Below are 23237 nucleotides of genomic sequence, written 5' to 3' on the forward strand. Positions count from 1 at the left end.
CTTACATAATGTCTTCAATAAATTCTTGGAACTGCAGTGAAGGGTAGCAGAAGCAGTTTTACCACAGGCTAACGGACACAGACAAGAGTCTAGTTCTTATGGCATCTCATCAACGCTCCAATGAAATGACGTTGAACAAAATGGCATTATTTGAGGATCATCTTTATCTTGCTGGGGCTGCCATAATTAAGCACCACACACTGGCTGGCTCAAACAACAGAAACTTATTTCCTCACAGTTCTGGAGGCTACAAATCCAAGATCAAGGAGTGGGCTGGGTTGGTTTCTTCTGAGGCCTCTCTCCCTGGCTTGTAGATGACTGTCTTCTCCAGTGTCTTCCCATGGTCTTCCTTCTGTGTGTGTCTGTGTCCTAATCTCCTCTTCTCATGGGGACACCAGTCAGATTAGATCAGAGTCCACCCTAATTTTAACTGAATTACCTCTTTAAAGTCCTAATCCAAATAGTCACATTCGGAGGTACTGGGAGGTTAGGGCTTCAGTGTACATTCAGTCCATAACACTTAGCAAACTCATAAAGTCCCACGAGGTTTTAACCATAGGGTTTTAGGATTTTATCTGTCAGCCTGGATGTAAGGGGAGTGTCTTGTGAGATCCCAGGCTTTTCTGGTATCTTCTGTGCAGTCATCCCCAATAGACAGACACTTTCAAATCGGACTGGTCTTAGAGAAACACATTTTTCTCCAGGACTTTGAGCAACTGGTTGGACAGCACACATATTGTAATTATGGCCACGACTAGGGCAAAGTGAAATGCCTTAGAGTGATAAGGACTGCAACAAGTGAGCATCAGGCTGTAGGACAGGGAAAAGTGACCGTTGCAGCCACAGGATGCTAATAATGTATAAAAAACACTTAAGTCAGACTCATTGTTTGATATTTCACTCTTATTTTTTTAAAGAAAAATAAACCCTGAGTAAGTTAGAATGTTGCAACCTAATACCATGTTCCAACGCATAAATGTTTTTCTTCAGAGTTCATTTGGAAGCATTTCAGACAGATTGTTAGGATTATTACTTTTTGGGATAAAATCATGCATTTTTTTTTCAAACATTTCTTCCTCAACTCATAACCTTCCTCTCAGTAATATTTTGCATGTTGCAATAAAAACGCAAGGAAGACAGGCTGCCTCGGTCTATTTTTAGCTGAACACATTTGCCAAACTCTGGAGATTTGTTGAAGAGACTTGTCTAAATGCCTGCTTCCCACAGACATGAACTCTTTTTCCAGTGCCAAACACTTAAGCCAACTTCATAACCCACTTGCAGGTCAACATTGCCATATTTACACACCATCTTTAACCCCATAATTTTACATATTATCTTTAATCCCACTATTTCTCTTACCACGATCCTTGTACGAAAGTGAGCAGACCATGGGTGGGTCCAGGTAAACAACTATACTTGACAATCCTCATTCACACGGGAAGGGGCTTAGCAGAGATGGAGCCTGAATGAGAAGTGCCTAGAAGAAATGCGATGAGCTGTGAGCACAAACGGTGCCAAGACAGGAGCCAGAAATTTGCGGGCCACGTGCTCAGGCAGCTGAGTCTTGGAGGTGAGCAGGCCGATGTCCAGGTCTGGTTAAGCCAGGGATAGAGCCAGAAAGTGGCTATCCCACCGTGGAGAAAAGAGAAGAGCCAAACTCTGCAGGAGCAAAGCTGGCTCAAGAGGCAAAGGAGAGGCCTGGATTGTAAATAAGAGCAGAGAATGCAGTCGTGGGACCCCATTCAATTCTACTGGACGCTTGGCTCTCTCATCTGGAGAGCCCTGAGGACTTCACCAGAGATTTGACAATGAATGGCCACTTGTCCAGAATCATTAGGAAGCCAGTGGCAAAGGGAACTGAGATTTAGAATTCCTAATTTTCTGCCCTCTATTCAGTAATTTTCCACTTGAAATAAAAACATATCATTGAAAAGAGGGCTTCAAAGATGTTAGAGAGATTCAACAAAAGACAATTTACATATCAAAATCACAAAAACCTGTAAACAGATGTTTATAGTGACTTTCCAAAAATTGGAAACAACTTTTGTCCCTTAGCCAGATAAACAGACTGTGGGCCAGCCACACCATGGAATACTATTAAGCAATAAAAAGGAACAAACTTCTGACACATACATCACAGATGCAGCACAAATGCATTAAGCTGAGTGAAAAGAGCCATAACTAAAAGGCTATGTGCTGTAGGCCTCCGTTTACATGACATTTTCCAGATTAGTAGATGTAGAGGCTCGGTGGAGTGCTGGGCTTCAGTAAAAGTGGCATGGGAGCATGGGGGACATTGTTGGGTGATGGGACTGTTCTACTCTGTTGATAAGGTTTGTTTGTTTGTTTATTTATTTTATTAAATTTATTGGGATGTATATCTATGTCACCAGATCTGTATATTGCACTGTGTGCCCACCACCCAAAGTCAAATCGTCTTCTGTCACCACATGTTAGCTCTCCATCTCCCACCCACCTACTCCCTTCTCTCTGGCAACCATCATATCGCTGTTTGTGTCCAAAATTTCAGTTTATATCCCACATATGAGTGAAATCATATGGTTGTTAGCTTTTTCTGCCTGGTTTATTTCACTTAGTGTAATATTCTCAAGGTCCATCCATGTTGTCACAAATGGCAGTATTTCATTCTTTCTTATGACTGAGTAGTATTCCATTGTTTATATGTACCACATCTTCTTTATCAGATCTCCTTTTGAAGGACACCTTGATTATCTCCATGTCTTGGCCACTGTGTATAATGCTGCAATGAATGTAGGGGTGCATATATATTTGCCAATACATGTTTTCAAGTTTTTAGGGTGTATAACCAGAAGAAGGATTGCTGGGTCATATGGTAACTCTATTCTTAATTTTTTGAGGGATTGCTAGACTGTTTTCCATAGTGGCTGTACCAGTCTACATTCAGCAGTGAATGAGGGTTCCCTTTTCTCCACAACCTCTCTAACATGTGTTAGTACTTGTCTTGTTGATAATAGCCATTCTAACAGGTGTGAGGTAGTTATCTCATTGTAGTTTTGAATTGCATTTCCCTAATTGCTAGTGAGGTTGAACATCTTTTTATATACTTGTTGGCTGTTTGTATGTCTTCTTGGGGGAGGTGTCTGTTCAGGCCCTTTGCCAATTTTTTAATTGGGTTGTTTGTTTGGTGTTGAGTTTATTAGTTCTTTATGTATTTTGGATATTAAACAATTATCAAAGCTATTGTTTGCAAATAACATCTCCCATTCAGTCAGTTGCTTCTTTGTTTTGTTGTCAGTTTCTTTGGCTGTGCAGAAGCTTTTTAGTTTGGCTAGAGGCCCAATGCATGAAATTCGTGCAAGGCTAGGCCCTTGAAGCCCCGGCTGCCTCATGGCCCTATGGCCCCGCCCCCCCGCCCACTGGTGGTTCCGGAAGGTTGTTCCGAAGTTTGGTCTAATTAGCATATTAGCTCTTTATTACATAGGATAATCTCATTAATTTAGTTTTACCTTTACTTCCCTTGCCTTTGGAGTCAAGTTCATAAAATGGTCTCTACAACCAAGGTACATAAGTTTAGTACCTATGCTTTCTTCTATGTAACTTATTGTTTCAGGTCTTATATTTAGGTCTTTGAGCCATTTTTAAATTAATTTTTATACATGGAGACAAATTGTAATCCAGTTTCATTTGTTTGCATGTTGCTTTCTAGCTTTCCCAGCACCATTTATTGAAGAGGCTTTCTTTACTCCATTGTATGTTCCTGGCTTCTTTGTTGAAAATTAACTGCCCATATACATGTGGTTTTATAGCTGGGATCTTAATTCTGTTCCATTGATCTATGTGTCTGTTTTTATGCTAATACCATGCTGCTTTGATTATCATAGCTCTGTAGTATACTTTGAAGTCAGGTAGCATAATACCTCCAGCTTTGTTCCTTTTTCTTATGATTGCTTTGGCTATTCAGGGGTATTTTGTGGTTCCATACAAATCTGATGATTTTTTTGGTTCTATTTCTTTAAAGAATTGTTCAAATTCATACTCACACAAACAAAGTGTATGAATTCTTGGTCCTTGGCTCTCTATCCAACAGTGCCTAGTACTAATCTTTGTATCTTTTCCAATTTGAAAGGTCAAAAGTGATAGCCACATGTTCCTTTTGTTTGTATTTCTTATGACTAATGAGGTTGAAGATCTTTTCATATATTTATTGATCATAGCTATTTATTTTATGTGAATTTATTTGTTGTCTTTGAATTAGAATGCTTATCATTTTATTATTAATCTATGAATTTTTATTATGAACTAGAGGCCTGTTGCACAAAATTCATGCAAGAATAGGCTATCCTTCCCCCAGGTGCCAGCACTGGCTTCCCTCTGGCACCCGGGACCCACGCTTCCCTCACAGCCCCACTTTGTCTGGTCTAATTAGCATATTATGATTTTATTATTATAGATTAGGATTGATAATAATAATTAATGTTTATTTTTTAGATGCCAGACATTCTTGTAAACATCCTATGTAATAAAAGGCTAATATGCAAATCGACCACTCAGCAGAACGACTGGGCACGATGATGCACACTGAGCACCAGGGGGCAGATGCTCAATGCAGGAGCTGCCCCCTGGTGGTCAGTGTGCTCCCACAGGTGTCAGTTGGACATCCCCCAGGGCTCCTGCACTGCGAGAGGGTGCAGGCCAGGCTGAGGGACCCCCCCTCAGTGCATAAATTTCATTCACCTGGCATCTAGTTGAAAAATATTCACGTTTGATGAGGCATCCTATATAATAAAGAGGTAATATGCAAATTGACCCTCACACCCTCTCGTCACAAGATGGCCACCCCCATGTCATCACAAGATGGCTATCCCCACATTGTCAAAAAATGGTCAGCAGGCGAGGGGAGTTGGGGGCCACCAGGCCTGCAGGGGAGGGCAGTTGGGGGTGATCGAGTTGGCAGGGGAGCAGTTAGGTGTCAATCAGGCCAGCAGGGGAGCAGTTAGAGGGCTATCAGGCTGGCAGGGAGAGTGGTTAGGGGCAATCAGGCAGTCAGGCAGGTGAGTGGTTAGGAGCCAGCATTCCCGGATTGTGAGAGGGATGTCCGAGGGGTCCCAGATTGGAAAGGGTGAAGGCTGGGCTAAGGGACAACCCCCCCAGTGCACGAATTTTGTGCACCAGGCCTCTAGTATACATTATACACATTTTTTACAATTTCTTTTTTGCTCATTTGCTTGGATTTTTTTGCCAAAGTTTAAACTTTAAAATTTCTTTGTGACCTCTACATTTTTTGATCATGTTTAAGGAAGCCTTTCTTTTTTATTAATCATAATCTTTTCATACAATTATTAAATTTACATTCTCATGTTTCTCATATATTTGGAGGTTCTTCATGGAAATTCTCATTATCCATAATTATTTTAAAATATTAGTTTTTAAAATTCCAAAATAAATATGGTGGTCCCTAATGGCATTTTCAGCAACAGACTTTAGCATTAATATATAGGGATTGGCAAAAGTAAGTTTACAGTTGTTTGTATGGAAAACAATATAATCATGTCTCTATATAATAGCAGAATATGCAAATTAGCCAGGACTCCGTAATGTCACGACCGGATAGCAGTGACCTGAGGCTGCATGGCGCCTGGCCTGGGCGAGGGACCTCAGGCCACAGCCCCCATCCAGCAGGGCTTGACGGGGACCTTCAGACCATGCCCCCCACCATGGTGCTGGGCTGGGAGACCTCATGTTATGCCCCCCGCCCCAGTGTGAGGCCTAGGGACCTCAGGCCATACCCCCTCCCCTGGCACTGGGCTGGGGAACCTCAGGCCATGCTCCCTCCCTGCCAAGCAGGGCTTGACAGGGGACCTGAGATTGTGCCCCCAACCTGGTGCCAGGCCAGGGGACCTGAGGCTGTGTCCCCTGCCCAGAGGGGCTTGACAGGGGTGGGGCTGGCCAGGTCTCGGTCTCACCCAATGGGGGTGGGGCTGGCTGGATCTGTGTCTCTTGCATTTTCGAAGCACGTGCGGGTGGTGGGTGGCGACTTGACTCTAGGTCCTTTAGCGTGCCCCAGACTCTGACAGGAGGGAGATTTTTATATACATTTTATTAATTTTCTTTCATCTGTGACACTTCTATTATAGAGAAAGGGCAAATAGCAATATTAAAATATTTCCTCTAATTAATTCCCTGTTAATGTGCACAAATTTTGTGTACTGGGCCACTAGTCTATATATAAAAGCCTAAGCGACCATTACGGCAGAACCACCAGAACGACCAATCGCTATGATGCGCACTGACCACCAAGGAGCAGACACTCAATGCAGGAGCTGACCCCTGGTGGTCAGTGAGCTCCCACAGGGGAGCACCACTCAGCCAGAAGCCGGGCTCACAGCTGGCGAGCACAGTGGCGTTGACACGAGCCACTCCTGCCTCCGGGGCAGCACTAAGGAGTGGCGAGCTGAGTGTTAAGGAGCAGCGAGCAGGCGGGTAGTAAGGAGCGAGGGTCCCGGACTGCGAGAGGGCACAGGCCAGGCTGAGGGACCCACCCCCCGGTGCAAGAATTTCATGCACCGGGCCCCTAGTTAATAAATAATAATACAAGAATAAACTGTTTCACATGCTTACAACTGTAAGCCTACTTTTGCCCACCCCTGTATTTCTCAACAAGATGAGAGAGTAAGAAGGCCTGTGACTGTGAAATGTAGGCACTCAAGGGACATGGTGATTTCCAGGAAACAACACTGGGTGATTCTTTAATACTGTCACTGCTCCTCATTCTGGCTTTCCCTCCATCTGCTCCCCTTCTCCTAGGAAGTCTTTATTCCCTCTTCCCTGCACCCTGCCCACAACCCAAACATCAAATCTACACTCAAAACAAGGCTGATGTTTTCAAATAGAACTCCAAATTTTTCTTCATAGTTTAATGAAATCTGACCCTGTACTCCAACTACCACTTTAAAAGCTCGGCTTTTTTCTTCTTCCTCATTTAAAAATAACAATTTTGTAGAAATGAAATACAAAATGGAGGTGTTATACATCTCCTATGACCTCTCATTTTTAGGGTTATTTTTTCTAGTCAGCTGATCCTGCGTTCATGCTAATGTCCTCTTTTTGTGTCCTTAAAAGTACTCAGTTGTTCCATCAAAAGCCAAAAGGAAAATAAACTGTGTTTCTCAGGCTATGCGAGGTGCTAAAAAAGGACTTCAGTATTCTGAGAACAGTTTTTGATTAAGGGGGAAGAACCAATTTTGGTTGCCAGTTTTTCTTCAAGAAAAAAAAATGGGTAAATATCTTTGTTTAAAGAAAGGCACCATTTGAATGTGTTTGTTTTTAGAATCTGCCTTCAAGAAATTTCTATAAGAAAGTAAGCATTAGGTAATGGTATAAGGCCTGTTGTCTCAAAGTGAAGGAGAAAGTTTGCAGAGTTATGAATCTGAATATCAGTACCAAAATTTCTTTGTTTTCTGACTACCATTAAATTCCTGAACATGACAGAATTCTGCAAGATTAAAAATAAATTGTGTAGGTGTTTGTGTGTATATGTGTATATGTCTTTATGCTTAAAGACAAATGGTTGATCATAAAAGTTGTATTACTTCATACTGAGTTAAATTGGAGGGCAAGTTTGTTTAGTGTCTACTATTCAGAAACCACAAAATAAGAAAAGTTTGATATGAAAAGAAATTCCTTTCCCTTCCTCAATGTACATAGTTCAAATATTTCTTTTTTTATTAATTTCTTTTTTTATTGTTCATAGTTCAAATATTTCTTTGTTACATTAAAACTACATCCATGTACCACAGTGAGTGTGTTTTGGACCCCTCTGCTGGTGTTAAAGATGGAAATAAAACAATTCATTTGAACCAAAAAAATGTGTGTTTATGTGTGTACGTACACATATATGTGTGCATACATGCAAGATGGAGCAAAAGTAGGCTTACAGTTGTGAGAACAGGAAACACAGTTTATTCTTGTATTATTACTTATTAATTATTGTAATAAGTAATAATACAAGAACTATAAACCTACTTTTGCCCCACCCTGTTTATATACACAATTATAAATATATGTATATGGAACATACATATAGCACATTAAATACATATATACAGAAAGTACATACTACTTATCAAAACAAATCACCTATTTTGGAAGGACAAACTGGTGATGAACACAGATCAGCAGATCAATCATCCTCCCCTAGGGAGATCTGAGAACTTTAAGGTTCTGAGCATAAATGCTCCTAGCCTTTTCCAGCAGGCACAATACCAACGTGGTGTCTCAAAAGACAAACATACTTTTGTGGTAGATACTTATTTTCTTGGCTTAGGAATGACTGTGGCCACATTCTCATGAAGAAAATTGTGGCCTATTTTGCCAGTTATTTTATTTTTCCAGAATAGGAAAATTCCCACCCTAAGGCACTGGAACGAACATTCCTAAAGAAAAAGGCCTCCTTGCTCATGACCATTAGGAGGGTGTTTGTCAACTTTCATCTATAATGACAATCTAATCATGATGCAGCCACTATATTACTTTCTAGAATTTTCTAGAATCTGGACCGCGTGTGTGTGTGTGTGTGTGTGTGTGTGTGTGTGTGTGTGTGTTTGTGTGTGTGTGTTTCCTGATACCTACAAGTGCACATGCAAAAATACAACAGAATTTAGCTATGGTTTACATTAGCCTGTCTTAATAACTGTCTTATTCCTTCATCTTTCTCATCTTTAGGATATTGTCTCATTACTACTTATCCCCCTATTTCATAGAAATTTATAAACCCCTGCTCTGAATTTGGCTCTGTAACTGGTACTGTGGATGCAAAGATCATTTTATCTCAACCCATACCATTCTATAAAGACTTTGTGATATGCAAGCCTGAAGAAATAGTCCTGCCCTGGATGAGCTTACAGTCCTGTTTTCTTTGCCATTTCCAGAGAGTCTGTTCTTATAATTCATGCTATTTATAAAATGTCTAATCTTGGTATATACTTATTTGGAACCAAAAAAAGCACATAATTCCTCTTGATGAGTTTTCATAATGGAACTCTCCTGTCTGGTATCACGTCAACAGATATGGATCCGGCCAAGGGCCACCTGTGTTGCACTTGTCTAAATATTGGAGCCCATGATCACACAGGAAGAACAGTTCAGGTTTCTTCAAGTCAGTAGCTCTTTTTTCTCTGACATAGTAAAGAGAAAGGCACTGATACACTGGAAGAAATTAATATAACAGAAAATTTTTAAAACGTTGCAGTTCTGATAAGATTTTTAAAAATTATAGACTTAGAAACTTTGGCTCTGGCTTCAAAGATTTGAACCCTTAGAAAAGAATATTTTATTCCATGAACTATTGTTGGGCAAGTTGTAGCCCTTTTCTTAATGTGTTCTTTAATCTCACAGATACAGAAAGGTCCTTAGATCACCTTAATTTGACTTATTTGAACATTAGCGCCCACATCTCTTGAAATATGGAGATTTGGAATCTAGTCATGGGCTATTACCTGAATTGGATTCTGTGTTGATAAAACAAGAGACATTCTGACCATTGTTTTAACCCTGAAGATGTTCAAGGCCATTAAAAACAACAACACACAGAACATTTTAAACAAGGATTATTGTCTTAGGTTGGCTTCTTCCAGAGTAGACTTTAAGACAAGGATTAAAAAAGAAGCAATTTGAAAAATAATCCAAAGAAAACATTGCTAAGGGAGTAGGGAAGAGAGATGTGGAAAGGAAGGATATAATAAAAGATTATTATAAAAAGGTTGACACCGTGGGCAACTAGGGCTCTATCTAGCTGGGGAAATCTGGGGGACAGGGAATGCTCAGAGTCATCCCTCCTGAGGGGTAAAGAAGTAATGTCCCACTTCATTGGTAATACTGTTTGCCTCGTAGGGTGGAGCCATTAGCTCCTCGTTACTTTCCAATTCCTATCCATCTTGGCACAGCCAAGGGAAGCGTCCAGTAGAGAATCATAGTTGCTTGAGTCTGACACCATTCTATGCTCCGGAAAAATGAGTGTTGAGGGAATATGACTACAAATCATTTTCCTGTGCAAACTCCATCAATCCGATTTAATTCCTTGATTGCTTTTCCGTATGCAGTGGTCAAATATAGTCCCCCTCTTCTTTTTTTTTTTTCATTTTTACTTCAGTTCTACTAGAATTAACCAATTATAGTTTCGACTATTGCAAGTTTTCTTCTGCGGCCACTATTTCTACCACATCCAGTTCTCACCTCTACATTTAAACTTCATTCCACACATTTATCCATTCTCATTTTTATTTTTGTTTGACTACATCCACCAAGAATAACCATTATAAATTAGAATAAGAAAAACAGGGTTATTCCTGTATATTAGCCAATCGCTGAGATCACTGTGAGCATTGCCCCTCAGATCATCTAGGACTGCTGTCCCCCAGCTCTACCTCTGCCAGAGTTGTGTGAGCTTATAGGTGAGCCTCCTTAAACTCCAATGCACTCATCGGCAAAGTTGTGCTAATAATAGAGACTTCCTAACTTCTTTCTAAGGAATCAGGGTAAATATTTTGGAAAATTCTCTAGCCTATAGTAGGTGTTCAATATGTGTTATTATCATTGTTGTCATTATTTGAGATCATTATAATGATATGCTAATTATCTTATATACTACTGATCACTTTACCAAAAGTATATATTTTTATATACTTTTAATTTTAGTATATAAGAGCAAACGGTTGTGTCAAGATGACAGTCCAAATGTCCACTTCATTGGTAATACTACTTACCTCATAGGGTTGTTGCTGGTAGGGGAATAATAAAACAATATACAGGGTGTCCCCAAAAATGTAACAGCTGATAGCTTAATTTTGAAAATGAAATGTATTTTAATAAGCACTACCTTTATAATTACTCAAAGTGTGTGTATACACTTTTTAGGAACACCCTACTTAAGAGCCTGTTATTCAGTAGACACTATACACATGCTTCTCCCCTTTTGCTTTCCTTAAGGATATGTGCCTTAAATCTGGAGGATGGGAGAGGTAGTGTTATGATGAGTTTCTTAAGCATTTCTAGAAAGCTGGCCCTCCTGAGTCCAGAAGGGTTTTAAATCTACTGGTTCATGTGTCATATTGAACAATTACAGTGAAGTTCCAATATCCTTTCTAAAATGTGATGAGGAAGGCCAGCTTTCTAGAATTTGCTATGCTTATTTCTGTGACTCTCATCTTACAATTGGCATTTCAGGACGCTCTCCATGCTATTTATGATGATAAGCTTAGATTAATTGTTTCTATAAAATTTGTGCATGTGTTTTTGTCTTTTTTAGATTTAATTGTGGGTGCATTCGGAACAGGAAAAGTAGCTGTTTACAGGTATGTGGTTGGCGATATGCAAATGTTTTTTAAATTGAGATATAATTGACATGTAACATTATCTTAGTTTCAGGTGTACATAATGATTTAATATTTGTATATATTGTGACATGATCATAATAAGTCTAGTTACCATTTATCACCACACATAGTAACAAATTTCTTTTGCTTGTGATGAGAATTGCTAAGATCTACCCTCTTAGCAACTTTCAAGTATACATACAGTATTATTAACTATAGTCACCGTACATTGCAGATCTTATTTAATCTTATAACTGGAAGTCTGTACTTTTGACCACCTTTACCCATTTTTCCCTGCCCCACACAACCCCTGCTACCTCTGGCATCCATCTATCTGTTCTCTATATCTATGTTCGTTTTTTCTTATTTTTTTTTTTATAGATTCCACATATAAATGAAGTCATATGGTATTTTTCTATATCTGATTTTTTTCACTTATCATAATGCATTCAAGGTCCTTCCGTGTTGTTGCAATGGCAAGATTTCCCTTTTTGTGGCTGAATAATATTTTATTGTATACACTGAGTGGCCAGATTATTATGACCACCTGACATTTGTAGGCAAATTAGCCGTACACTGCATTGTATGGGATATGGAAGCCGAAGGCCTGTTCGAACACCTTTGCTGTCTGCAGTTACCAAGATAAAGCGTCTCCAATTCGCACAGGAACACAAGGATTGGACAGTCGAGCATTGGAAAAAAGTCATGTGGTCTGATGAATCACATTTCCAGTTGCATCATGCAGATGGCAGAGTGAGAATTTGGCGGAAACAGCATGAAAGCATGCACCCCACATGCATGAGTACAACCCTTCAAGCTGGTGGGGGCAGTGTTATGGTTTGGGGCATGTTTTCCTGGCATGATTTGTGCCTTTTAATTCATGTAGAACAACGTCTGAATAGCACAACATACCTAAGTATCATTGATGATCAAGTTCATCCTATCATGTTGATGGTGTATCCCAATGGAGATGGCTTCTTCCAACAAGACAATGCGCCATGCCACGGTGCTCGTATTGTGCAGGAGTGGTTTCAAGAACATGAGGGAGACTTTACCTTGCTTAGGTGGCCCCCACAATCACCAGCTCTCAATCCAATTGAGCATTTGTGGGACGAAGTTAAAAGAGCCATCAGGTAGCTGGTTCCACAACCATCAAATCTCACAGAACTGGACAGTGCTATTCATCAGGCATGGTGTCAGATTCCTCACATCACCTTTCAACATCTCGTGGAGTCAATGCCAAGAAGAATCACCGCAGTATTGAAGGCAAAAGGTGGCCCAACGAAGTACTGATGGGGTGGTCATAATAGTCTGGCCACTCAGTGTATATACTCCACATTTCCTTTTTCCATCCACTAAAGGATGTATTTCTAATTGTTTCAAATGCACGTCCTTTATGTTATAGGTTTTGTCTTAAAGAGTATATCCTAACTATTTATTTTGGAGAACATTTAGATGCTCTATTTAAAATTCGGAGACATTTTTGCTCTCATTTTTTTGTTCATTTATCCCTCTATCTTTTTATTCTCATACCTCATGACAAGACTTCCAGCCCCTACTAACATAAAGTTAGTATATGAGTCCTGGCTGGTATTGCTCAGTTGGTTGGAGCATTGCACCATACATCAAAAGATGGCAGGTTCGATTCCTGGTCAGGGCACATGCCCGGGTTGTGGGTTCAATCACCCATCAGAGTACACAGGGGAGGCAACCAATCGATGTTTCTCTCTCACATTGATGTTTGATGTTTCTTCTTCCTCTCTCTCGCAAATCAGTGGAAACCTATCCTCAGGCGAGGATTTAAAAAATAAGAATCTCAGTAGCACTTATAAAGTGAAACATTTTTTGTTGTTACTATATTTACATGCGTCCCTTGGCTTTATAAATGCATTAAAATGTGCTGATAGAAAAGGAATGTGTGGTGGGAGAATGTAACCATGTCCTCTAAAGAAAAGTGAGGACACTAAATTAGGGAATAGAAAATATCAGGAATTCGTAGCCTCCAATAACAAGCATTGAACATCCGTTCAAATGTGATAGATGGGTCAGGCTTCAAAAACCTGGCCATTCCCACACACCCACAATTTGTAATACTGGCCAAGTTCCCATCTTCCTGAGCCTCTCATTTTTCATCCATAAAATGGGGATAACAATATTTACTTTATAAGTCTATTTTTGTCAAAAGCATTAAATGGGAATCTGCATGCAAAGTACAAGAATAGTAACTGGTAGACAATTGGTGCTCAACATTTTTAGATGCTTTTTCTTGTTAAAAAATAAAGTATATGGGAATAGGAGACACTAGGTCAGGATATCAAAGACAGAGGCAGAGAGCTGCTCCAGGTGTCCTAGGCACCTACTGCTAACCTAGCTCAATTCCTAGAAAGAGTCTAAGGTTAGGTTTCCTCAGCAGGCAAGATTTTCTTCACCAACCCCAACACCCTCAGGGCCAGTTTATGCCAGCCACTCCACACTTCAGGTTACAGACAATTAGATGAGTGAACTGCTCAAAGCACCAGACGATGAGGCTGTGTTTGTTGTGGCCACGAGGAAGCACTCAGCAGAGCTTATGGAGAGAAACTGACTGGCAGGCAGGCGCTATGCTCCGAATCCACCACCGCATTCGCCAAGGTCAGGAGCTCCCAGCCAATCACTGGGCACAGCAGGGATAGAAACTCAGGCCCATCCCTGGGAGATGTGGAGCTCCTCTGACCCAGCCTTGGCTCCCCGTGCCCGGGCTAAACCTCCTTACTTGGATACCCTTTCTTCCCTCGCTTCTTCACAGCGATCAGCCCGCATCACAGTCTGGCCACTGGCTCCCAGCCTCCTCCACTCTCTCCCGGTTTTTTCTCATTATGTTTGCCCCCTAAATGTCTTGCATGTCTCATCCTGTCTTATCATCTACTTTCCCAAGAACTGGAGCTAACAACGCAATATTAAAAACAGCCCTGGCTGGTATTTCTCAGTGGTTAAAGCAGCTCTCACACCAAAGGGTGGTGGGTTCAATTCCAAGTCAAGGGCACATGTCTGGGTTTCAGGTTTACTCTCTGACTTCTGGTTGGGGTGTGTGTGGGAGGCAACCAGGCAATGTGTCTCTCTCACATTGATGTCTCTCTCTCTCTCTCTCTCCCTCCATTCCTCTCTTGCTTCCACTCTCTCTGAAAAGCAATGGAAAAAAATATCCTCATGTGAAGATTAACAAAAAAAGACCAAAAATATATGTTGAAAGCAAAATTATATAACAGTGTACAGATAAACAAGGTAACAGAGTTTAGGAAAAGTTCAGTGGACCCCATCATTGTAATCCTGAAATTGTTTAAAGTAAGGACAACAGGGGGGTGGGGGCATGTGTGGGGAGGAGTGTGAGCTGGGAATGGGGGGATGAGGACAAATATGTGATACCTTAATCAATAAAGAATTTAAAATAAATAAATAAAGTAGTGTCCTAAATAATACTCTGCCCAAGGCACAGCCTCCGACCTGTCAGAGAAAAACGCATGCGATGCAGCAGCTCATGTGGTCATCTGAAGACTTGGAACCAAGGGTTAAAAAGTGTCCTGTTCCCTTCCCCTATGACTTACATTCTCATCTGGTTATGACTTTAATTGAGTTTATATTAGCCCCTCTCCTCGAACTTGGCGGCACAGTAGAATCACCTGGAAGGTTTTTTAACCTTCTAGTGCCTGATCCTGACCCAGTGACCCTAGTGATTTGCCTGTGTGTGTGTGGGGGGGGGGGTGGGGGAGGGGTGGGGGGGCTGAGGGGCGGGGGAAGGAAGGGGCATATTACCTGTTTTAAAGCTCCTGGATGCTTATATTATACAGTCAGGAGAACCACTGCTCTATATGAAGTTAAATCTGTAAAGCATGGCTAGAAAATTTGATCAAACTAAAAAATAGTCAGCCAGTAAGGTGGATATAGATATAGTGGCAGATGCCAGAGCAGTATTTCATAACAACCTTGCCAAAATGCTAGAACCCACTCCATAAACAAAGCAGGTGTGGAAGGCGGTTTTCCTTGCTGGGGCCAGGACATCCTTTATTTGTGTCCGCTGGCTCCCAGATGCCATTAGTTGCGTCTGGTGCCCACCTTGCTGAAGCAGTGAGGCAAATTCTGGACACAAAAGCAGGGATGTTGGCGGTGGCCTCTGGAAGTGGGGTGGGCTTCTGCCTATGGCTCCCAGAGCTCATTTACATCTTGTGTTTTCTCTCTGCAGAGCGAGACCAGTGGTGACGGTGGATGCCCAGCTTCTGCTGCACCCGGTGATAATCAACCTGGAAAATAAAACTTGCCAGATTCCAGCGTTTATGACTTCTGTGGCCTGGTGAGTTAGTCCATTCAAATCACGCAGGGATTTTGTGAAGGAATTAAATTGGATTGATGGGTTTTGTGAAGGTGCAGCTTCTGGGTCCATTCGTCTGGACAGGCCTGAGACTCTGCATTTCTTTAAAACAAAACTCCAGGAGGTGCTGATGCTGCAGGTCTGTGCACCAAATAGGAGTAGCAAGCAGTAGTCTTTAAAACAAAAGCCAAGATCTATGACATGATCCTGATCCTTTGCTGTCAGTTTATCACCTGAAGGTGACTTCTCCAGCCTACAGGCTCCAGGTGAGATGAGAAGTACAGGTTTGAACTGTGCAGGTCCACTTATAAGCAGATTTGTTTTAAATAAATACAGTTGGCCTTTTATAACTGCAGGTTTCACATCTTCAGATTCAACTACCCACGGATGATGCATCCCCAACCACAGATTCCCAACTACGGATCTAAAAACAGTTTCCATAAGTGGTTGGTTGCATCTGCAGATGTGAAGGTCCAACTGTAGAGTCAAAAGTTAAACAGCATGGGGGTGAGCAACCCTGATCCCCACCTATTCCAAGGTCAACAGTATAAAAACATTTGGGAATGATCCCAATGAAACAAATCTTGGAGCGCTCTTTCAGATTCTTGGCATTTTAAAAGAAACATTAACCAAACTGAAAAGATAATAAAATACCTCGACTTTTACATTTGCATATAGTATGGATACCACTTTTCAGACATATATATAATGTCCTTTTTCTCCTTTAAAAGCCAAGCTTGGGTTAAATTACTTGGTTTCCTATGCTGAAAACAGATGTCAGTTTTCTAATTTAGCATATACCGTTAAGACAGAAGGCAAACATTATAAAAATAGTGATTTTTGTGTCCTAAACTACGGTATATTTTTTGTGGCCAAGATCTCATCATCAGGAATAGTAGGAAAATTGTGGTTCCTGCGCCTGGGCCATATAGAGTATGGCTTATCCAAGTTCTGAAAGTGCTGTTTTTGAATCTTGCCAGTTATCCAGCTTTCCAAAGGGACTACAAAATGGGACTTGATTGTCACACAGCCGGAGAAAATGCCGCTTTGTTTTTAATATGTAGGTCCTTAGGGTCAAGGTCTGTCCTACTGGGCAATGCCAACAAGGTCCATCCTCTGAAAAATCAACCAATATTTGGTGTGTTTGAGATTTGCCCTCCTTTTCCAGAGATGTGGTCTCATTCAGTATGTTTGGTTCCTGAGAATGTCAGAATGCAGTCTTGACCCAAAGAAGTTACAGTATTTCCAGCCAATTTTGGCATGCTGGTGATGGCCTTTGGGTAGGAATTCATTCTGAAGTCAAAGCCTTTGAGGGTGGAGGGTGGAGGGTGGGGGTGAGGAGGACCCTGAAGAATTCTTTGAAAAACATCCTTTGCTGGGAGCGCCCCATTCTTGGAGGCCTGTCCGCTCCTTAATCAGCTTTAGAAAGTAGCTGGGAAATGCCCAGAGCACATTTTAAAAGGGTTTCAAACCATAAAATATAATGAAAACCTGATCTGAGAAAATATGTGATGGAACTTGGACAAGCTATGCTCTATATGGCCCAGGCACAGGAACCATAATTCTCCTGCTAGTCCTGACCCTGTAACGATTAAATGAGCATGAAATGAGCTGTGCCAGATACATAGGCATGAGTATTAGAAACTCAGTATTTCCCCCAATAGTCCTGTGTGTTTACATTCACGGCTGAATGGACTGTATAGGCTGAATTTTTAAGCATATCTGTGTGGCACACTCTGATATAAAGTGTGTGTTTTTTTTCCAAAAGAGATAATTTTTCTAAGGGTTTTTAATATTTTTATAAAATTTAAGCAGTTTTAACAGATTATGAGATCTGTTTGGTTTAATGGAAAGAATATTATTTTGTAACAAGAAAATGTCTTTCCATGAACCATTTTCCTGGTTGCATTAAATTATTATTAAGATAAAATGCAATTTGTTATGTGGGAAAATATAAAATATATGCCTTTATAATTATTTATTTTATTCTATTGTATACATTTTCTGAAAGATGTTTCATTTTCATATTTAAAATGTTGAATGGTGGCTCAGAGTATGAAAAGATGAAAAGTTAATAACTGGTTCCGTCTAGAATGTGTTTCTCTGATACCTTTTAAATTTTTTCTAAGAATTTAGTCAGTCTTTCTAAAATTGTTGAAAAACATTTGTTGATTTTCTTTTCTGTAATTTTGGTCTGTACTTAATATAACCTTGTATTGCACATCTGAAACTATTAAGTAAACTTTAACTCAGAAATAGTTCTTCACTTCCATTGATGTGAATTTCTGTGACTTTCAAACAGCTGTGTAGTTTTATAAAGTATCTGCTACTAGAATTTCTAAATTATAAATAAAAATATAAAGCCAGCTCAATCTTAATTGTTAACAAATCAGAAAAATTAAAACTATTTAGTAAAAATATTTCATATTATAAATTTAAAGGTTTACAACTATTCACTTTTCAAATCTGAAAAGAACTTTAAATATGCCTAACTTTATGTAAAATCTTATGTTTGCGATCAATGAAATAAGATTGAATTGGTTAAACTGAAAAATGAATTGCTACTTAAATCCTGTTCCTCATTTATCTCATTCTTTCTCCATCACCCATGGCTATTGGCACTGTTGTATCACAGAAGCATTATTCCAACCATTACTACATTGGGTTAGGACTAGTGTTAGAAAATTTGTAGTGGATCATCCTGCCTCTGATATATCAGAAGCACTATAGACAGTTTCATTTTGAATTTATGTAATGAGAGTGCTAAGTTGATTTATTGTTTTTTTGGTACCTATCAGACCTATTCAAGCTATAATGCACCATATTGACTATGACCATAAATCCTAGTTTGAAATATTAACTCAATTAATATTCCTATATAATAAAAGGCTAATATGCAAATTGACTGAACAATGGAAAGACTCATTGCTATGATGCACACTGACTAGCAGAGGGTAGACGCTCAATGGCTCAATGCAGGAGCTGCCCCTTGGTGGTCACTGCGCTCCCACAGTGGAAGTGCTGCTCAGCCAGAAGCCGGGCTCACGGCTGGCGAGTGCAGCAGCGGTGGCGGGAGCCTCTCCTACCTCCACGGCAGCACTAAGGATGTGAAGTGGGAAGCGGGCCTAAGCCAGCAGTTGGACATCCCCCAAGGGCTCCTGGACTGCTAGAGGGCACAGACTGGGCTGAGGGACACGCCCCTGAGTGCATGACTTTCATGCACCAGGCCTCTAGTTAATAATAGTTTGCAGCTTTCTTTGATAACCAAGGACTTCCAAAAAAGTTGGACACAGAAAGAAGCTCCAATTTTAAAAGGCAGACGTGCTAAGAAATTTAAAGATGCGATTAACTATTCCTCTTCCCTGAATATATCTAACTGAAGTAGAAGTGGGCTGGAATTTGTGATCTCTCTGGGGACGTGGTAAAAATGCTGTAATAATGGAGAAATCTCAGGAAACTCTTGGCTTAATGGCATATGGCAAATTATTTACCCTGAAGGGAAACATTGACTGAGGTCACGGGAGATAGATGAATCCCAGATGTGACACATTTTCATTAGGTTTGACACAGGAAGCTGACACATAATTAAAGTATGATTAGGGATTATTTATTCCTTTTGGGTTCTGCAGAAATATTCTAATTATACTATGTATTTTACTAGCAAAAATGTTATAACTGTCATTAAATCATATTTAAGTATTTTCTTACATTTTCACTTTCTTAGAAATGTGAAAAAGCCCCATCTCAAAGCCTGGCTGTCAGGGCTTGACATTTGTCAGGAGGGAGGTGAGCCCATTCAGCCAAGGCAGGCAGAGTCAACCGGCTGTTTCCTATTCCTTCCACGGCCACAGAACAGGCCCAAGTGCAGGTCATCCTACAAACCGTGGCAGACACCTCTCTGGATTATGTTCAGGAAAAACTATAAAGTGTCTCTTTTGCACATATACCCTCTTTTTAGCATCTTTATATGCCATATAATTGTGCCTACCTAGCTTGACACAGCCACTCTAGACTCCTTATGTTCTTTCTCTCGCTATTCCCTCTCCTAGTGTATCTGCCTCTAATTGTACCCCACCCCTAGCAAGTTACCACGAGTTTTCCTCTTCTTCCAAGCAGAGTGAGGATGTGGGTTAATCACACCATGGTGCTTCCATGCCTTTTAGGATTAAATCCAAGTTCTTTCACATGACTTTCAGAGCCTTGTTCCTTCCCAATCTTTCCCATCTTGCTCTAATGCACCAACCACGCCACATTTCTTCAGGTTCTTCAAGTGGGGTCATGTTCTTACTCATCTCCAGGCTCTACCACTAGCTGTTCTCCTGATGTACTGCTCAATTTTTCACTCTCTGGCACATGGAGATATTCATTTATTAAATACAGGCAGCAAGCAATTGATTAAACAATCCACTGATTAAATCATATAACCTCACCAGTCGTAATTATATTAGTGTTGAGGCCAACTGGTAGGATATGTGTATATTTTATATGCATATTTATATTTTAGTTGTATGTGTATAATAAGTGAAGTATAGAGGAAAACAGTGTATTCATCTATCTAGGGTGAGTTAAGGGAAGAGTTCTACTTCAGATTCAAAACTTTATTAACCAATAAATTATTGACTGTTATTTTCTATAGCTTTTCCTTAAGAGTATGTGCATCTGTAGAAGGCCAGAGCATTCCAAACACAATAGGTGAGAGTGTTTTCTTTTTTCTACTCCTATAGTATATTAAGAAAAGTCAACCATAAGCATTTCTCTGTGCAGACCTCATAGAACTTTTAATGAGTCCTTTGTTAATACCAAGACTCCTAGTGTATATATGGAACCTTCTTCATAAACATTACTCAAATAATTGGTATTAATATTATCTAGAAAAACAGAAATAATTGTGTGGGGGTGTTCCCTGGGCTCAGGGCTGGTGTTGCTCACCCACCTCCTCACCTCGTGGAAGTTCTATTTCTTTTTCTGAAGGAACTTTAAATGTGCTGAAGGTGTTTTGAAATTCATGCAAGTGAGGGTTTAAAGAGATGATAAGAGAGGAAGAGAATCAAGATGTTTTCTTCCTGTGAGCCCAACAGAACTCATAGATTCTGCCAACCTCATGAAAAAAACATGATTTATGTAAAAAACAAAGTTTTTTTTTTAGCTTGGGGAGTATTTCCTAAAATTTTTCTCAGCTCCTCTATTGTTTTTGATCCCAATTATGAAAAAAAAAATGTTTTCTGAGTAAGCAAGTTGAACTAGGAACTCATACCTCTGCTAAAGCACTGCATTCACCGAATACTTTTTCTTTCCTGATTATATTTACTTTATTTCTTTCCTTTAGGCCTGACCGCCGAGGTGCAGTTAGATTCCCTGAAACAAAAAGGCGCCATTAAACGCACGCTCTTCCTTGACAACCATCAGTCACATTTCATCTTCCCTCTCGTGATAAAGCAGCAGAAATCCCACCAATGCCAGGACTTTATGGTTTACCTGCGAGTAAGTGTTCCAGGATCACCTTTCTGGCCTCTCACATTCAGAACCACATTCCAACCACTTTTTTTTTTTTCCATTTAACCATCAACCTTGTCCACATCATTTTCATTTTATTGGAGGAAACTTTATTTTAAGGCTGCACACTCCTGTCTTGAGCCTCACTTCCTTCCACTAACCCAATGATATGTTGCTATTAATTCTCATGGTTTCTTTTTGTTTTGCTCACAATCTTGATAATAGCACTAACTCAGGTGGTTTTCATTTGTAACTGCCTCCCCCGCAGAATAACATAATTTATTTGAATTTTTCTCCTACATGACTATGTTTAGCCAGATTTTATCAATATGCATTTAAGAGCCAACTCAGGAAAACATTTAGGCATTCAAAACCTTTATTAAAAGTCATTTATAATTATATTTTTAAAGCAGTGGATTTTTACCAATAGCTCCAAACCTACCGTGAAATTTATAAAGCCAAAATATTTATCATACAATTATTTCATCTTCTCACCAGTTGTGAGGTTATTATTCTTTTTTTATATATATATATATATTTTATATTTTATTGATTTTTTACAGAGAGGAAGAGTGAGGGATAGAAAGTTAGGAACATCGATGATAGAGAAACATCGATCAGCTGCCTCTTGCACAACCCCTACCGGGGATGTGCCCGCAACCAAGGTACATGCCCTTGACCGGAATCGAACCCGGGACCTTTCAGTCCGCAGGTCGACGCTCTATCCACTGAGCCAAACCGGTTTCGGCTTCTTTCTTATTTCATCTCCTCCTTTAATGGACTTAGTGAGGGGAAATCTGGTGAAGGCCGAGTTTACAAACATGTCTGGAAAGCTGGGCGCATGACCCTGGAGTCTCATTATGACCTTGACTGGCACACAATTGAAGGGTGGCATGTTCACCACAGGGAGTAAGGCGGTCCGTGTGCTCAGGGCTTGGTGCTACTCACTCACCTCCTCACCTCGAGGGAGTTCTGTTTCTTTTTCTGAAGGAACTTTAAATGTGCTGAAAGTGTTTCGAAGTTCATACAAGTGAGGGCTTAAAGAGATGATAAGAGAGGAAGAGAATCAAGATGTTTTCTTCCTGTGAGCCCAACAGAACTCATAGATTGTGCCAACCTCGTGGAAATATAAATCCCAATTTGTGAAACTTTAAATATTTATTACATATATAAGTTGGTTTTGTGTTGACGATTTTTTAACTTTGCAATTTAGCCAACCTGTGTGAGTTTTGAAGATCTGGAGACCCTGAAGATTACCTCTAGAAGCATATATTTCAATGAAGCCACAGCTCTAAATGAATCATCTCTGAACGCGTATTAATTAAGCTGTGTTAACAGTCAGTGAGTGCTTAAGCTCATGATGGTGATGATTACTTCATTATTCACTTTCGCTAAGTCCAGTGCCTTTCACAGACTAACATCCTGCAGCTGATTCACAGAGCCTTCCTTGACTCTGTCATTATTTTTCCCAGGATGAAACTGAATTCCGAGATAAATTATCTCCAATCAACATTAGTTTGAATTACAGTTTGGATGAATCCACCTTTAAAGAAGGCCTGGAAGTGAGACCAATATTGAACCACTACAGGGACAATGTTGTTACTGAACAGGTAGGTCCTTGACGATCTTCGTATTCTCAGTCAGGCCCTGGGCATAGCTTCTGTGACCTTAAGATGGAAGGTAGTCCCTTTTGTCTCATTCCTGTCCACAAATATATAACATTTGGGAGATTTTTCTAACAGGTTTCCTGAAACACTGCATCGTTGTGTTTTCAGAAACCCATCCCCTTGTGCAACCAAGATTTAATATGTTCAAAATGTGGCTGTAATGGAAGCAATACAGTCTGCAATTCTCAAAACATTGCCAGACTCACATTCTTTACAGACATTTCAGAATGAATTGGAATCGGGCTATTATGTAAACTGGCCTCTATAGGGAGGTCACTGCTGAACATGGGGCTTCTAGCTGGGTAGAATCATGCCTAGTGAAACGAAAGCTTTGCTTTAATTTATGGAATCGTTCATAATTTTCAAGAAAAAGGATGTGAT

General features: G+C 40.2%; 1 protein-coding gene across 1 annotated transcript in view; it reads left to right on the forward strand.

Moving 5' to 3' along the window:
• ITGA8 (integrin subunit alpha 8) overlaps positions 1–23237 on the forward strand; it is a 204212-nt gene that overhangs the window by 114404 nt on the left and 66571 nt on the right. The window contains exons 14-18 of the mRNA XM_008150418.3: positions 11288–11333; positions 15571–15678; positions 20333–20388; positions 21023–21177; positions 22662–22799. Coding sequence (XP_008148640.2) covers positions 11288–11333; positions 15571–15678; positions 20333–20388; positions 21023–21177; positions 22662–22799 — 503 coding nt within the window. The remainder of the gene's footprint in view (positions 1–11287; positions 11334–15570; positions 15679–20332; positions 20389–21022; positions 21178–22661; positions 22800–23237) is intronic.

The sequence above is a fragment of the Eptesicus fuscus genome, chromosome 5 (genome assembly GCF_027574615.1).
Source record: "Eptesicus fuscus isolate TK198812 chromosome 5, DD_ASM_mEF_20220401, whole genome shotgun sequence".
Classification (NCBI taxonomy): Eukaryota; Metazoa; Chordata; class Mammalia; order Chiroptera; family Vespertilionidae; genus Eptesicus; species Eptesicus fuscus.